General features: G+C 41.5%; 3 protein-coding genes across 6 annotated transcripts; 2 read left to right on the top strand and 1 right to left on the bottom strand.

The window, feature by feature from the left end:
• Positions 1–79: 79 nt before the first annotated feature.
• traf3ip2b (TRAF3 interacting protein 2b) lies at positions 80–5,257 on the top strand. Of its 4 annotated transcripts, none has more exons than XM_057362398.1 (10): positions 80–256; positions 971–1,013; positions 1,108–1,695; positions 1,999–2,041; positions 2,976–3,037; positions 3,431–3,528; positions 3,618–3,686; positions 3,769–3,885; positions 4,000–4,074; positions 4,454–5,257. In XM_057362398.1, the coding sequence occupies exons 3-10, from the start codon at positions 1,146–1,148 to the stop codon at positions 4,598–4,600; spliced, it is 1,161 nt and encodes a 386-aa protein (XP_057218381.1). In that variant the 5' UTR covers positions 80–256; positions 971–1,013; positions 1,108–1,145; the 3' UTR covers positions 4,601–5,257. The 4 variants fall into 4 exon arrangements, with proteins under 4 accessions (XP_057218381.1, XP_057218377.1, XP_057218380.1 ...); XM_057362394.1 differs by having other exon boundaries at positions 2,973–3,037; XM_057362397.1 differs by having other exon boundaries at positions 971–1,037; positions 1,133–1,695; positions 2,973–3,037.
• A 188-nt stretch (positions 5,258–5,445) lies between these two features.
• Positions 5,446–11,262, bottom strand: clcn4 (chloride channel, voltage-sensitive 4). The gene is made up of 12 exons (XM_057362393.1): positions 11,091–11,262; positions 9,810–9,964; positions 9,602–9,701; positions 9,311–9,498; positions 9,102–9,224; positions 8,440–8,646; positions 8,276–8,356; positions 7,653–8,198; positions 7,392–7,578; positions 6,927–7,322; positions 6,615–6,831; positions 5,446–5,968 (listed from the first exon to the last, which is right to left on the bottom strand). Exons 1-12 carry the CDS (start codon positions 11,098–11,100, stop codon positions 5,878–5,880), a joined length of 2,301 nt encoding a protein of 766 aa, XP_057218376.1. The 5' UTR covers positions 11,101–11,262; the 3' UTR covers positions 5,446–5,877.
• A 1,182-nt stretch (positions 11,263–12,444) lies between these two features.
• LOC130570844 (putative claudin-24) lies at positions 12,445–13,262 on the top strand. The gene has a single exon (XM_057361286.1). The coding sequence runs from the start codon at positions 12,588–12,590 to the stop codon at positions 13,257–13,259; it is 672 nt and encodes a 223-aa protein (XP_057217269.1). The 5' UTR covers positions 12,445–12,587; the 3' UTR covers positions 13,260–13,262.
• Positions 13,263–14,813: the final 1,551 nt, after the last annotated feature.

Raw genomic sequence — 14,813 nt, 5'->3', positions numbered from 1 at the left:
AAACCTGTTTTATGACCAAGTTCGTGTTGATGCTATCACTCCTCCCTCCGATAGAATCACATCCCGTCTGTGGCGCGCGTAAGAATCAAACACGCGATATATCATCATGTCGTTTGACACGAGTCTGTTCACGACAAACTTGTGATTTATTGCTATACTTTAAAGGTTTAGTCTAAACTGTTGACCAAAGAGAGAAAACAAGCAGAACCGACTATTTCAAATGAAGAACTCCTGAAGCAAGACTGTGCGCGCTCCCGTGAGTTTCTCCTATAGGCACTATTACATGGTTTTAAAATATATACATATTTTTAATTATATGGAGCATAACAATATATACTAACGTTATGTCAAACATATCAAAATCTAACATTTTTGTACTACTTTAAAAATGTAACATTTTACTCCAACAGGTTTGCCTGTTGGAGTAATCTCAGTGTTTATATATACAGTATATACGCACATTTATTAATTTATTTTTATTTATTTGAATTCATATTGTGACTAATTATTAAACAAGCCGTACCATTGTATACAGTAATACCTTATTTTCGCTTGTTTTAATTTGTTTGTCACATATCAAATTGAGCTTTGAAAATGTATCACAGATTATAAAAAAGATCTTATCAAAATAACTTCCTGACAACAGTTCGTTATTTCATGTTTTTTTTTCTCCTTATCGTATTTCCTTTCCATGACTTTCTTCTTTATTACATTTTCTGATCACTTCGTAACATGTCTCAAGTTTAAAGACACACATAATCATCTTGGTTTTGTGTAACCTGCTTACATGCCAACATTTATGATGTGGTCTGCAGTTTTGCACAAGCTGCACAGTGAGATAAAGTCATAATGCACAGTTTGTCCTATTTACAGAAGCTCATGGGACGGTGCAGGGGTGGATTTCACAATACATTTAACTCGGTTTTGTTTGTGACCTCTTTCTTTGCATGTAATACCTGGTCGCTGACAGCTTTCAGACGTCTGCGTGTGATGCATTAAAATAACAGCACAAGGTTGTGAATAAACATTTCGTTAAGGTCAGTTTTAATTGCTTTTTGTGTATCAGTGAAGGATACACACTCATTGCTCTAATCTCTAACCCAACAGAAACATTTGATGTGCTCGTCCTCAGACTCCTGACCCACATGGCACAACCCGACGAGCCGTACACATCTTTAAACTGCCCGGAGGAGAACGACGAAACGAGGAGCGACCAGTTTGAGTCAGAACATCTGTCAGCACAGCAGATTGTCCTCCAACATGACACATTCAGCCACAGTCATCTGTCTGTACCGTACGCCCGTCAGACGCCCTACTCCAGCTGGCACGAGCCCGTGAGAGACCGTCAGTACTCCAGTTACTATAAGACAGACCAGAGAGACGGATCTCCTCACAGTTTACCCTCCTGTCTACCATCAGTGGTGTATCAGACCATCTCAGACGGCAGTCTGTTCTGTCCCAGCAGACCTCACTCTCTTCCAGGCAGCTGTAGCTCCAGTCTCATCAGTCTTGAACTTCCTCGGTCTCTGCATTCATACGTCCCATCTGCACAGATACACCCCCCACACCCATCGTACATCAACCCATACCCGCATCCACCGCACTGCCGTCAGTTTGGTCAGCCTCAGCACCACGCGGCGCCTGCACATCACTGTAACTCCAGACCTGGACATCAGATGACCTACAGACCTTCAGGTTACTTCATGTTATCACATCACAGTACTTTGATAAATCACATGCTAGCCGATACCACAATCTTGTTACTCTCAGAATGGATAAAATATAAATATAATCTCAATGATTTTTAATCAAATATTTTCACATCTAATAATACAATTATAAATATTGCTAAATAATTTCACATCATTATACAATTGAATTATTTAATATAATTTTATATCGAATTATAATTGATGATACTTGTATATAACACACACACAAGGTGTAAACATATAAAATGTGTGTGTTTATAAATCGGTGTTGTTTTTATTATTATAGACCCGGCACACTACAGACAAATGGATTACCATTCTTCTGAACAGTGAGTCAATAATAGTCAATATTTATTCAATTATATTAACACAAAACCATCCTAAACTGATTTTTAATTTACAATCAAAACACTGAAATAGACAAAATGACTTTCACTGAGCTGAGAAACGTCTGCAATTTCAAACATTTGCACATATTTTCTTCGCTCGTTGTAAAGGCCCATTCACACAAAGAAGATAACTCTAAACTCTGTAAATCTATTTTCAACTTTATACATCCTTGTATTTATGGTGTAAAGACTATGTTAATATCAGCATCCACACCAACAGACAATAACATTATATTTATTCTAAGCTCGCGTGCTGCAGTTTAGCATTTGAAATGCACAGGCCGTTTCACGAGTTCACCTCGCAGATAATAAGTACGGATGATAAGGGACGGATAGAATGCGTATCTCTTCTTGTCCAGGGAGAGGGCCCGGTATGTGCCCGGACTCGGGTCGTTCCCGTAAAATAGGCTGATGGTGAGGAGTTGGGGTGGAGGAGGGATGCTGCGAAAATGTAGCGAGAATGAGGGTAAGGCGTCTTGTCTATTTGTAGAGGTTTTTTCCCCCGAGCTAAAATGATGGTTTGCGAGATTGGTCATGGAAAGCCAGCCGGGTTAGTTATCTGCACGTGCTCCTCCCGAACTTTGTTAATAAAACATCATTTACATTCAGATCGCATTTTGATCAGCTGTGAAAACACTCTTGTTGGATCACAACAATATTGTTCATGTGTATCTTTATTGTTGTCATTGTGGACTTCTTTATTTAAGTGATAAAAATGTCAAACTTGATCTTTATAGTCCAGTTAAAGGCATCATGTCTAAGTACCCATAACCCTGTGCTGCACGTGTCACAATCATTTGTCATTAGTTCAAAAATAAAAGCACGTCTTTTAGAATTCTCTATAGTGTCTGAATGTTTTGTGTCTCTGCAGCAGTAATGTGTCTCCTAAACCCAAACAAGACGGACCCAACATCACTCACCTGTCTCAAGAACACCGTGAGTCAACAAAACCCTAAAGTGATATTTCACTGGAAAATAAGAATTCTGTCATTATTTATTCACTCTGCAGAACACCAAAGAAGATATTTTGAAGAATGTTGATAATCATCACTGAACACCATTGACTTTCATTATATGAACACAAAACCACCGAGACATTTCTCAAAATATCTTCTTTTGTATTCTACTGAAGCAAGACTCGCATACAGATTTACAACCACACGAGGAGGAATACATGATGAGAGACATTTTTGTGGGTGAACTGTCCCTTTACCAACATTGCATGCCGTGATCGGGTCATTTTTGTGTAACAGGAAAGCAACGTTTTATATGTCGTGACCACAAAGACATCACATGCGTTTCATCTCTTTGCTTGTGTTTTCCACGCAGGGAAAGTGTTCGTCACATATGAGGCCGACAGCGACGAGCACTTGAAAGAGATCATCAAGTTTGTGGCTTTGCTGAGGAACAACGGCTTCGACACACACGTAACATCATCCGTTTTTTGTGTCATCTGTGTGATGTCAGGACAGACGGGTGCACAGTAGTGACTTCTGTTGAATCTTTGTGCCAACAGATCGACGTTTTTGAGGAACAGCTGAGCAGCATCAGTAAGATTGACTGTATGGAGAGATACCTCAATGAGGTAAGCATGCAGGAAGTGACGTCGTGGATGACATCATCACACATACAGTGACTGCAGGGCGTGTCTCTCTTTTTACCTGCAGAAAGATTATCTGATTATCATCATCATCAGCCTGAGATATTACAAGACTGTATCAGGCATGAACACCGGCAGAGACGATGATGAGAAGACATCCAACACAGTTTATATTCACAGACAGGTTACCATAGTTACCTTCAGATAATGATGGATTGCTAGGGTTATGCTGAGGAATTTCGGTAAAGATCATATGACATCATTGAAGTGCTGATGTTTTGAGTTTGTCCTCCATTAGCTGCAGAGTGAATTTATTCAGAACGGCTGCCGAAACTACAGATTCATACCCATCCTCTTCCCCGGAGCCAACAAGGTAATCGTCACCATTTACCACATGCATTTAAAGTTATAACATCAACATCCCCTCATCATTTATTCCTCCTTGTGTGTTTGTAAACCTGTTTGTGAGTTTTTCTTCAGTGGAACACAAAAGAAGATATTTGGAGAAACGTGCTCATACGATGGAAGTCAATGGAGTTCAGTGTTGTTTGATTATCAACATTCTTCAAAATATCTTCTTTTGTGTTCTGAAGAAGAAAGAAACTCATACAGACATGAAGGTGAATAAACGATGACAGACTTCTCGTTTTTGTGTGAACTGTCACTTTGAGGAAATCAAAAAAAGAGTTTGTTACTGTAGTCCTGTATGTCCCGTGTATTCATGAATCTGATTCTTCTCGTCTCCGGCTCAGAGTTACGTCCCGTCCTGGCTGCGTAACACGCACATCTACAGCTGGCCTAAAGACCGTGATGATATTCTCCGCAGGTTAATGCGTGTGGAGAAATATAATCCTCCTCCCGTCGGTCCTCTGCCCACTATAGTTCCAATTCCTCTATAAGAGACGTCTCAAACCGAAGGCTCTCCAGATGGTACAGAGGTGGAGGATTAATGGCATTTTATGAAATACAGAATTTAGCATAAACATGAGAGAAATACGACCACCCACCAACAAAATTGATGTTCCAGCATTGTTTTGGTTGAATTAAAACTGTGTTTGAGAACTCAGTACTGCTGTACTCTTACTGACATTTATCATTACAAACCATACAGAGATTTCAATCGGTGCTCTTCATGTTATTATGGTTTCTACATTGGTTCTTTTGTATTTTGTGTGGATTTGATGTTTATATTGTGATTTCGATGCATGCAGTTTTGTGTGGTATGACAGCAGATAAAAGTGATCTTATAGTTTCTTATAAGAACTTTTAGCAACGGCTAGTCATCCATGTGAAGTAAATACTAGTTTAATGTTTCTATATTTGTAGCAGTTTGAGATGATGCTGAATTGGATTTTGCTTAAAAATCATTCAACAAATTTAACCGACTGTGTGTCATTATTCACTGTGTTTGATGAATGATAGAAGTCAAATAAGTACTACAATAACATTATAAAACGGTCAGTTCTGGTCCTCGATTCTGATTGGCTGAGCCGAGTTCTAAGCCGTTATAAAATACCCCGATTTATAACGGCTGACTGCATTACATAGCCTAAATATCCCTTTATTAACTTTACTTTATGAAACCTTCCTACGCATATGTAATAACCATTTTATAAAAGCAATAAGCCGTGTGAAGCAGTGCATTTTATAACAGCTGAGGATGTTGTGGCTTCAGATTGATTTGCTGAAGTGCTTGAATGTTGTGTGTTTATTTAACAATATTCATGTTTTAATACCAGAGCAAATATCACCGACCTCACACTGATCAAAGTAATATTTACCTTCAATGAATAATAACAAAATACAGACAATATTCACAAAACTAGTGTTAAAAATGAGTTGTTCACTGTCTTCTGACATTATGACAGATAAAACATTAGCTCTTTAAATAAACCAAAAGAATCTATTAGACTGAGCTACACGGAGTCAATAATAATTTAAACACATTAAAAATGATGTACAGTAGTGATTACTTTTGATAGAGTCATACAGCTGTAACACAGTAAAACATGTTGAAACGCCTCTCATTTTCATTGCACCAATAATCAAAGCCATGAGTTATATATATATACACACATAAAATAAATATGGCAACAGCAGCAGTATAAAACACAAAGAGAGCGGGTGAAAAACACGTTGATGTGCGTGTGGCATCAGTACAGTACTGCAGTGAATGTTAGTTGAACATGATGGATTCAGGATCCTGGTTCATCATTTGAGCCATGTGTCGCAGAACGTCTTTCTTTGTGATGATTCCAAGCAAACGTCTGAAAGAAGGAAGTGTTTATTTTAGATATCAGCACATTTAAAACACTCACCAACTCATTCCAGCTAAAACCTATTACAAACACAGACAGAAACTGAACTGTGTGACATGACTTACGGCAAATTTGAGCAAATGATTGCCCACGATCTCATTTACGTTACACCAAAACCCAAAGTCAAATATCTATTTCTGTATGAAAAAACTCATGTCAATTTCTTGTGATTTTGGAGTTGAATATGACAAGACGTGTGTTTAAATGAGTAAAGTAGTAAGTCAAATAGATATTGAGCAGCCCATAAATCATTATTTGGGTGAAATAAATCAAATGTTAATTTAGTTTCTCAAATGCTCAGGATACTTTTTTTGTTATTTTTTAACAGTTGGTGTCTAAAAAGTGACAAGCATATTAAGAACAACAATAACAATGAAATCCAATATTGTGATAAGACCGTTTACCGCACTAAAAATACAAATGTAACGTGCTTAAATATGACATGGCATGCTCTTTCCGAGGCGTTCAGTGTAAAAAAGGTACATGAACTAAACCTTTGTTTCTCGGTGGACTCGCACAAACAACTCGTGCACTGAATTCACTTCAATTTCAGCAAACAGCTCAAATCATAAAGTGAAATAAAGTGTTTTGTTACCCGCTGCGGGTCACCAGGCACTGCCGAAGCCCCAGTTTGCGGAAGATGTCCACCACGGTCTCCATCGGCGTGTGATCGGTGACGGTGAAGGGACTGAGATTCAGAATGCGTCTGAGTTTCAGAGGTTGAGGGTTTGACGGTGGAAGCTGAGGAGCGTCTTCGGTGAAATACACCACCGAATTACTCACCACACCGTCCTGCTTCTGACGGGCGTTTTCTGCAGACGGGAGAGAGAGTCACAGTCACGTTAACATTCATAAACATCTAACAGGAGATCGCTCGACTTCCAAACACTAATCTTTTGTGTCTTACTGATGGCCAGTATAAGATCTCGTCTCTGCACGAAGCCGATAAGCCTCTCAGACTCCCGCGAGACCACCACAGGAAAGCCGTTGTAATCCGTCTCTTTGATGAGCGTCTCCACGTCCTCCACCGTGGTGCTGTCCTGCGTGAGGACGGACAGCGGAGGCTCGTTCCTGCGCGGGCGCATCACGTCCGTCGCCAGCGTTCGGTGGGTGAACTCGTCCTGGTCCAGATACGGGTAACCGTTGAGCTGGATGTGGGCTTCGTAAATGCCCTCCTTACCGAAGGCGTCGGCCACCCATTTGCTGGTGACGGCGGCGGCCATGAGCGGAACGATGTATTCTAAGCCGCCGGTCAACTCGAACATGATGACCACCAGAGAGACCGTCATGCGGGTCACGCCACCTGCACACGAAAACAGACATCAGACCACATCGCTACACGACGCTACACCATCACATTCCGGGTGCTTACCCAAACACGCGGCCGCACCGACCATGGCGTACAGGCCGGGAGTGACGCAGTCAGCGCCCGGGCGGCACCAGCTCTTAAAAATGATCCAGTCGTGATGGTGGTACGCCATCTGCTCCACCGCGATGCCCACGATGCGCCCGGCGATGGCGCCCACGGCCATGCTGGGAATGAAGAGACCCGACGGGATCTGAGAAACATCATCACATCGTCAATGTCGCACACATCCACCATCCGAAAACCAACCCAGACGTCACCGCTCACCTTCATCCCAAAAGTAAAGATGGTAATGACGATCTTGAAGATGAGTGCCAGCGTGAGCTGCCAGAGGGCGCTGTACACACCCGGCCCGGCGGGGCGATCCGGAATGTCGTCCACCGGTCGGGTCATGTTGGGGTTGTTGACGTAATCGCAGAGCTGCGAGGACTCCAGCGCACCGCAGTCGTTGAACAGCTCTGAGATCAGCTCGCTGGTGCTGCGGCGCGTGTACGGGTTGGGGAAGGCCAGGATGGCCGTGACGCCCGTCACCACGATCACCTCCAGCACGGGATATTTGCCCAGCAGCGTGGTCTTGCGTCTCCGGCACCAGGCGATGTTGCAGCGGATGAAGAGCGTCCCCCAGAGGCCCCCGAACACGCCCAGCAGGATGAAGGGCACCAGCTCGGCCATGTACCACGGCGTGTGATACTCCACGTAAAACAGAACCAACCGATTGTTGCCGAACGGGTTGATGGAGCGGAGAGTGAAGGCGGCCACCAGCGCCGCAAAGAAAGAACGCCACAGAGTCTTCAGAGGGAAATAATAACTGACCTGCAGTCAAACAGAACGATGATGTCAGATGTTTTCACTTCAAAGGCATGTGTGTGTGTGTGTGTGTGTGTGTGCACCTCCTCCAGACTGAAGAGAACTCCTCCGATCGGAGCTCCAAACGCTACAGACACACCAGCAGCCGCAGCTGCAGACAGAACCTGCAGCCGACACAAACACGGACTTCAGCGCTTCTCATTTCCTACATCAGTAACATTTACTCTGGTAAACACGGCACACTCACCTCTCTGCGTTTGCCTTCGTTCTTGCTGTATTTGGAGAACAGACTGCAGAAGAGATTACCACAACAACACGCCACGTGAACCAGCGGCCCTTCCTTCCCCAGACTGAGACCAGACGACACGGCCAACACCAGCGTCACCGTCTTTATGAGCAGAGTCCACTTCCCCAGATACCCCCGAATGATGAAACCGCTCAAGATCGTCTTGATCTGACACACATATCAACTCTCTTCAGCTCAAATCATCCGCATGCATTTGCAGATGTTCAAAAATCATGTTTTTATAGTGTTTTACTGTGTTAGTTAGATGTCTTCTCACTTCATCAGTGCGATTGATATTTAGTGGAATGCACAATAAAAAACATGTTTTTTGCAAATTAACTCTTTATATGTCCCTTTAATAATACAGCTGCACTACTGATGTGTGTAAAATGTTTGTTTGTTTGATTTAAAATCTGTGTTTTAAAAATGTCAATTGTTTTCTAATTTTTATACCATTTTTTTCTTATGTCTGTCTATACTGTTCGAAAATGTGTTTTCTCTCTTTTTATTTATTGATGTGTTTTCTAAGCCACAGATGCTGTCAACTAAATGCATTTTTGTATTTTGCTGTGTAAATATCCAACAGCAGATAAAACCACAGTTTTATCTTTTCCTTTCTGCACCTCTGGAATTCCCGAGCCGCAGGCGTAGGGGGCGAACACTCGCACGAGAGACACGGCCAGAAAAGAGAAGAAGAGAGCCCACACCACGTACAGAAAGTAGTTCAGCATGTAGACCCCAGCGCCCTGATGACACAACAACAACAGCGCGTGTGTTTATTACAGATCAGACAGACGCTCTGTCAGCGAGGATCATGCGTGTACAGATCTACCTCCGTGTATCCCGTCATCAGTTCAGCCCATTTCTGCCACTGAGGACACTTGTCTCTGTCAGCGAAGGTGGTCTCGTTAGAGGTCCAACAGCACTGCTCGTGACTGTACCAGAACACTGATAGACACACCCCCTCCTTCAGATCCGTCATCCAATCAACAGCCAGATCAATCACTCCAGCCAGTGTGCCTGTCCAATGACACGTTACGAACCGTTACACGTGTGATGTCATCGCATTGTGTTGGGAAGTGCATTGTGTGTGGTGATGTCAGAAGTGGGCGTGCCTCTGTACCTGACAGCAGACCAATCAGGAGCATGACCAGCCATCCCGACCAGGCGTCCAGCAGACTCTTGACCAACTCCCAGATGGATTCTTTACTCTTACTGGTGATCTGCAAAGACACACACAGAAATCACTTGAACGTTCACTAAACAGCACACAGTGTTGTGATCATGTGACACAGCTCCAATAGAACCGTTAATGTCTGAATGTATTTGACCTTTCTGTGTCTGTCTGTGTCTCTGGATTTCTCTCTCAGCCAGTCAATAGTGTGAAAATCCTCATAAGTTCCGACGTCTGGAAACGGCTCGTCCAGAAAATCCATCAGGTTCCCCGAGCCGTTCATCTCCTCTGTGGGAGTCGCACTGCTGACGCCTGCATGGAAATGAACACAGGACACACTTTTACCTTATTGTTAATAAAAAAACAGTGTTATACTTTAGAATTTACTAAAGTAAATATTCAAGTATTCTTCACTATTGGTTTTCAATTTATTACTACAGAACATTGCAGTATACTACAATGTACTACAGTAAATACTACTGTACAACACAGTGAATAACACACTATTACAAAAAAGTGTGTGTGTGTTATCTGCGAGATGACTGCAGTACTGTGTCAATATCATGGTACAGTGAGGGTATCTGAGGGTAAAAACATGGTGCTGAATGACTTTTGCTTATCATATTTACATGCTGCAGGTATTTATACGAATATTACAAAGACACGTGGTAGTATCATAGTTGGTTTCTAAACTTTAAATTGTCATATGTTGTAGCTGTTATCAGTGTTGGGTAAGTTACTCTGAAAAAGTAATTAATTACTAGTTACTAATTACATATTCAATAGTGTAATTAGATTACTGTACAAATGACTCTCTCCAAAAAGTATTTAGTTACTTATTACTAATTACTTTCTTTATCCTACATAGTTAAGTGATTGAAGGATAGACATGAAACGGCTTATTTAATTCATCCAAATAAATAATATTAAACTACATAAAGTACTCTTATTAACTGACCAAAGTATTACGAATGTGAGAATTATATATTAAAGCACAGATTTTAAAGTTAGACTTTCAATTTTGATGTCAATTCCACTATTGCACACACACATATTACACAAAGTATTTAGTTTATTTACATCAGAAGTAACTGTAATTAAATTACAAAAAATAAGAGTAATCCCTTACTTTACTTTTTCAAGGGGAAAAAATATTAAATTACAGTAACTAATTACTTAGTAACTAGTTACACCCAACACTGGCTGTTATACACCCTGCGGATAATAACACAACATGAGGAGGAAAACGAACCCATCATGGCCTTTCGTCTCAGATATTAAACCCGCACGAATTCTTATCTCGTTTTGCACGTGTACATAGACATGAAGAGAAACACATTACAGACAGGGAATGCATGTAAATAAATGCATGCGAGTGAGAGCTTCGAGCAGGTGCATGATGATGTCATCATACAGCACTCGCGTGCATTCGTCTCACCCTCCGCCATCGCGCGCGTCTGTGTGATGATATAACTGGAGCTGCGGTGAGTGTTATGACTGCCTGTCCATCATAACATCAGATTCAACGTCGGATTCATCTGATCGCAGCCATTCAGCCCGATGCAGCTGAACTGGACAGACTACGCAGCGCTGACGTCAGAGCACTTCCTATTACGCAGCGCGACGTGTTTATGGGTGCGTTGGAAGGAGTCAGCAGCGCGCAGCGTTTACGCAGAAATCAACGCCACCTCCAAAAAATAATCAGTAAAGGAGTCCTCCAAAACCTCAGAGGGTTTGTCTTATTATGGTCTAGATACACATTCTGTTAATATTTATATTCTACTATATACTACCCTGTACAATGTCTCTTATATGTTATTATTCCCCATTTTCTGTACAATAGTCTTTTATTTTATATTTTAGAATCTTTTAGACTGTAAATCTTATGATATTTGTATTGTCATTGTGGTGAATGTCTGTACTAGAAGCTTCCAACACCAAAGACAATTCCTTGTGTGTGCAAGCACACTTCTTCTGATTCTGATATACGCGTGGAACTTTTTCTTTATAAAATCTGTGTAAAATGACTTTTAAAATAATGACAAACTGTAATTGATAAAGTCCTTTAAATATTATGATCCCATCTGTCACCTGTGTTAAAACAGTTTTTTTATTTCACTTTATTCTCTGTAGAGCAGTGTTTGTCTAGTGTTAGTGTGCTGTTCACATTTGTTTATTCATATTTATTTAAAACACTTTGAACATCTTCTAACAATGTTTTCATTCACATTTGGCAGTCGCTGTTATCCAAAGCGACTTAAAATGGGAACATTTTTTGCTAAATGAATAATTGTAAAGGTGATTTAGTCACTGAGCTAACAATAGATGATTTAAAAAGAAATGAAACTAAATCAAATAAAGTGCATGTCTCTCCAGGAATAAAAGTGTTCACGCTTGAGCAGGTTTGTGGGTCTTTGATGTCTTGATGATGTTCTGCTGTCATCTGTTTGTTCTTCACCCGACCGTTTAAAGAAGATCCCATTATAGTGAGTTTACAGGAAATCTAATAATCTCTAAATTCAGATTATTAGAGTGACCAGAGGTCAATTGTCTTCTGAACTAAATGCAAAACCCCAAGTGCTTTAAACACACAAACCGTTGTCTCGTCGGCACTGAGAGGATTTTTTCTGTTAGATGTACGTTGTCTCCTGAATACTTTGTCTCTAGAAACATGTTAAAAATGAATCAAGTTTGAATCCCTGCAGTGTGTATTTTTCAGCATCACGTCTGTGTTTGTTCGGTGTGTTTGTGAATGATGTTGTTGTTGTTGAAGGAGATGAGATGTGTGCCGGAGGGAGGGCCGGCCGGATGTCAGAGCGCTTAACTGCCCACCCGACTGAAGATGACGTGAGATTCATCATCATCCCGGACACAGAGCTCCTCATCAGCAGAACTGAGAGGAGGAGGAGGAGACGAGCACATGGACTGAGCTGCGATGGAGCCTGGAGTTTGTGTTCTGGAGCTGCTGGGGGTTTTCTTCTCGCTGAGCGCCTGCTTCTGTTCACTGCTCACCACCGTCACGGCTCAGTGGCTGACGCTCTCCACGGACCTGCTGCCCACCGAGAGCTTCGAGCTGGGACTGTGGGAGACGTGTGTGGTTCAGGAGGTGGGGGTGACGCAGTGCCGGCCGTACGACAGCCTTCTGGGTCTCCCGCCCGACATCCGGCTGGCCAGGGTTCTCATGTGCACGGCGGTGGCGGCCGGGGTCGCAGGCCTGACGTGTGCCGTTCCGGGCATCTATCTGGTGAACGGCTGCAAGCGCACGGAGACCCTGGAAGCCAAACGGACCCTGAAAATGCTGGGTGCAATCTTATGCTTCGTCGCAGGCGTCCTGGGACTCGTGCCCGTGTCGTACGTGGCTCACCTGACGGTCCTGAGGTTCTTCGATGAAAGCGTGCCCAGCGTGGTTCCGCGCTGGGAGTTTGGGAATGCGCTGTTCTTCGGCTGGACGGCGGGCTGTTTGCATTTGCTCGCTGGTTTCCTGCTCATCACCTCCTGCATATACTTACAAGATGACCAGTGGCCGCTTTTACAATCTATAGCTCTCTACAGAGCACACGTGATGCGTTCAGAACGCTCTTCACACAGGAGGACAGAGTATGTGTGACACATCTGAGCGTCGTCTGGCTTCCACTAATGTCATTTTGCACCAATAATCAACATCTCCAGCGATCAGATATAGTGAATGTGATGCTGCTAATGTCGATTACAAATCATTTCTATATGATGGCTACAGATTTGTGAATCATTTGATAAGAGTTTTCATTTGTTTTCGTTCGTGATGCTGAATGTTTCTGTTCTATTCTCGCGTTTTTTAACCACATTTTTTACAGTTCGCTAATCATGAAAGAGAAAAAAATTCCAAGAAAGTGCGACTTTTATAGCTACAAATCTATTTTAAAAAAGACAATTTCATGCTAATTATCCAAATATTACTCTGAGAAAACCGTCAGAGAGTGAAGAAGAAAGAGGAATGTATGAGATCGTTTGCGAACGTGCTCGGATATGACAAAGCGCCAAAGATGAGATGACTGTTTATTTGACTCGTATGATTCATGCAGAGATGTGTGTTGTACTGTAGATTCTTGTCAGCGCTCATAAAAATGTTAACAAATAAAAGCGGTTCTTATTCTGCATATACTTAAAACAAGATAACTAAATCATTTGGAGAAGCCAAATTGTGTAATATAATGAGAAGTTTCTTTAGAGAATATGAGTCCTATATTATGTTTTTTTCAGCTCAACAAATTTAGCACAAATTTAACAAACACGCTTTTACTTTTATTCTGATTTCAATACATAACAGATAAGCAATAAATATAAGCGTGAAGTCTTTTAAGATTACAATTCTTAATATTTTACGCAATTTTGTTTCTTAAGTGAGTTCATGTTGTTTTAAGGATGCTTTTTTTTACAGAAAACAATACATTTCAAAACTGAATTCAATCTGATATTCATTCAGTCAAACGGGTGTTGAATTAGCTGATAAACATCAGTGTTGCGTTTATTCTGAAATAAAATGTCCACAGTAGAGTACAGACAGCAGATGAGTGTTTTCCACCTGACCACATGAAATGATTGTAAGTGACCGAATGATTATATAAGAGCTGTTCAAGTGTCTGGTGTGGTCGTTCTACAGCAGAAGTGTTTCTTTGAGAGATTTACTCGGGTCAGGATGTCTTTAAATCCCCTCAGTTTTAACTGGTGAGGTTCTTCTCACGCCGGACACGTGAAGATCTGCACTCCAGCTGCTGTCAGATCAAACATGAAGCTTTTCTTTGTTAGGCTTCTACAATAGAATCATTATAACGCTGTATGCTAATCTTCTGATCTGTTTCATACAAAGCTTTCTTCAGATATAGTGTAGATCCCGCCCACTGCCTTTATGATAATGAGACACACGGATGAGAATTACACTACTGATCCTAAATTAGACTGAAAGATCGCTGAGATATTCATTAATGTGTTTTCATGTGTGAAATGAGTAAAAATAATCTGGATTTATGTGCATCTGAGGAGAAGTTCACTAATATTGATTTTTGACTGCAGACGAGACAAATCTGAGCTCAGTTTGACACATTGTTGACATCTCTTCTCAAACTCAAAGATTTCTGACTCTTTTGCAGGAAAAATACCGGAGTCACCGAATTAATCTGACTCA

This window comes from Triplophysa rosa, linkage group LG20 (genome assembly GCF_024868665.1).
Source record: "Triplophysa rosa linkage group LG20, Trosa_1v2, whole genome shotgun sequence".
Lineage (NCBI taxonomy): Eukaryota > Metazoa > Chordata > Actinopteri > Cypriniformes > Nemacheilidae > Triplophysa > Triplophysa rosa.
This window is presented reverse-complemented; position numbering and strand designations above follow the sequence as displayed.